This window comes from Trichechus manatus, unplaced genomic scaffold, assembly GCF_000243295.1.
Source record: "Trichechus manatus latirostris isolate Lorelei unplaced genomic scaffold, TriManLat1.0 scaffold00300, whole genome shotgun sequence".
In the NCBI taxonomy this organism is placed as follows: domain Eukaryota; kingdom Metazoa; phylum Chordata; class Mammalia; order Sirenia; family Trichechidae; genus Trichechus; species Trichechus manatus.
Window position 1 is genome coordinate 133615 of NW_004444236.1, and position 1735 is coordinate 135349.

At 36.1% G+C, this 1735-nt stretch overlaps 1 protein-coding gene across 1 annotated transcript in view; it reads right to left on the bottom strand.

The window, feature by feature from the left end:
- Positions 1 to 1735, bottom strand: part of SPTA1 (spectrin alpha, erythrocytic 1) — a 98522-nt gene that overhangs the window by 91737 nt on the left and 5050 nt on the right. The window contains exon 2 of the mRNA XM_023725345.1: positions 1364 to 1692. Coding sequence (XP_023581113.1) covers positions 1364 to 1387 — 24 coding nt within the window. The 5' untranslated portion in view covers positions 1388 to 1692. The remainder of the gene's footprint in view (positions 1 to 1363; positions 1693 to 1735) is intronic.

Genomic DNA, 1735 nt, shown 5'->3' on the forward strand with positions numbered 1-1735 from the left:
AGGCTAAAAAGGTGTTGACAAGTAGTGATCATTCTAAACTGAATTTAATGAATAATTTAAAATGGCTTGCAATTAGCTTAGTGACTGATATTATACACAAAGAGATTGAAAACTTTGTTTTCTTCATACTTAAAAATGCACCTCATATAGTGTTTACCCTTTTATTTTGTGTTCTTCATAAGTACTGTAAATCAAAAGTTCAGTCTATCTTCTACCCAATTATCACTAACTCCAAATAATTAGGATCTCAATAATTAGCTTTTAGACCATAAAATTCAGTACTGTCAAACAACACAAATTATCCCTTTCCTACAAAGAGATCAGATCTGTCTGTTACAAATTCCAGCAAAATCCCCATAGGGTCTACCTCATTCATCTTGATTTTGGGCACTGTTTTTCCAAGCTAAACTTACCTAGGATATTTAATATACAGTTTAAATTTTAGTCTCCATTTCTCCTAAATAATAATTGCTATTCTGTGGGTGGCCATTGTTAGTGTGGCCATAGAATTAAATCATTCTATGGAGACTCACATCTCTATTGAGAATTATTTTGTTGCAGGTTACCTTGTTGTCCTCTGTGTGAACTGGCTTACACAGATCATTATTAGAACTTGGTGCTGTTTCAAGACATAAGCTCAAAGTCATTGTTCAAAGTGAGACATTCAAAAAAGAGAGTTAAAATGAAACCAGTTTTGTTTTTTTTTAATTTGTGGTAAATATATATGTAACAGAAGGAGCCCTGGATAAGTGCTCGGCTGCTAATTGAAAGGTCAGCAGTGCAAACCCACCATCTGCTCCACAGAAGAAAGATGTGGCAGTCTGCTTCTGTAAAGATTATAGTCCGGGAAATCTTATGGGGCAGTTCTACTACGTCCTAAGGTTCACTATGAGTAGGAGTCAATTCAACGGCAATGGGGTTTCTTATACATGTAACAAATTCTTTGTCTTTCAACATTCTTCACCTGTACAATTCAGTGACATTAGTTATGTTTGTCATGATCAATCATTATAATTATCCATTCCCATATTTTCCCATCACCCTTAACAGAAGCTCAATGTCCCCTAAGGAGTGAGTCCCCTTTTTTCCCTCCCTCCCACCCACTCCTGGTAACTATTAATAAGCTTTGGCTTCTATACACTTGCCTATTCTAGATATTTCATATAAGTGCAATCAAACAATCATACTGGTACATGCTATAACACAGATGGACCTCGTAAACATTATGCTGAGTGAAAAAAAATCTAAGAAGTAAAAAAAAAATTCTTAATGTCTCTGTCAAAGATAGTGCAGAAAGTTCAAAGAACAGAGATTTCCTAGTTTTATTAGTGACAAATGGCATTGCAGAGAATTCTGTACTCACAGTTTCCTTTGGCAAGTACTCCATTTTTTTCTTGAAGATCTAGAATCTGGCAACATAAAATGTATCCACAAGACAGAAAGGGTGGCAAGTCACTTGGAACTGCCTGGTCTAATTCAGATAGAGATGACAGAAAACGTTAAATATGTGGCAGAGACAAAAAAAAAAAAAAGAAGAAGAAGCTTCTCTCTTGGGCCCAGAATCCCGCCAGCCATAGACAATCCACGTTATCTTCAGGAGACAGATTCAGCTGAGGCAGCTGCTAACTTTCACAGATGCTGGGTGACTCAGCAGTTTTGGGGGTCTATGGTTCTCAAAGTTTCTCAGCAGGACTAAAAAAAAAGAAAGAAAAAAGAAGAAGAAAACTTTTTAGGT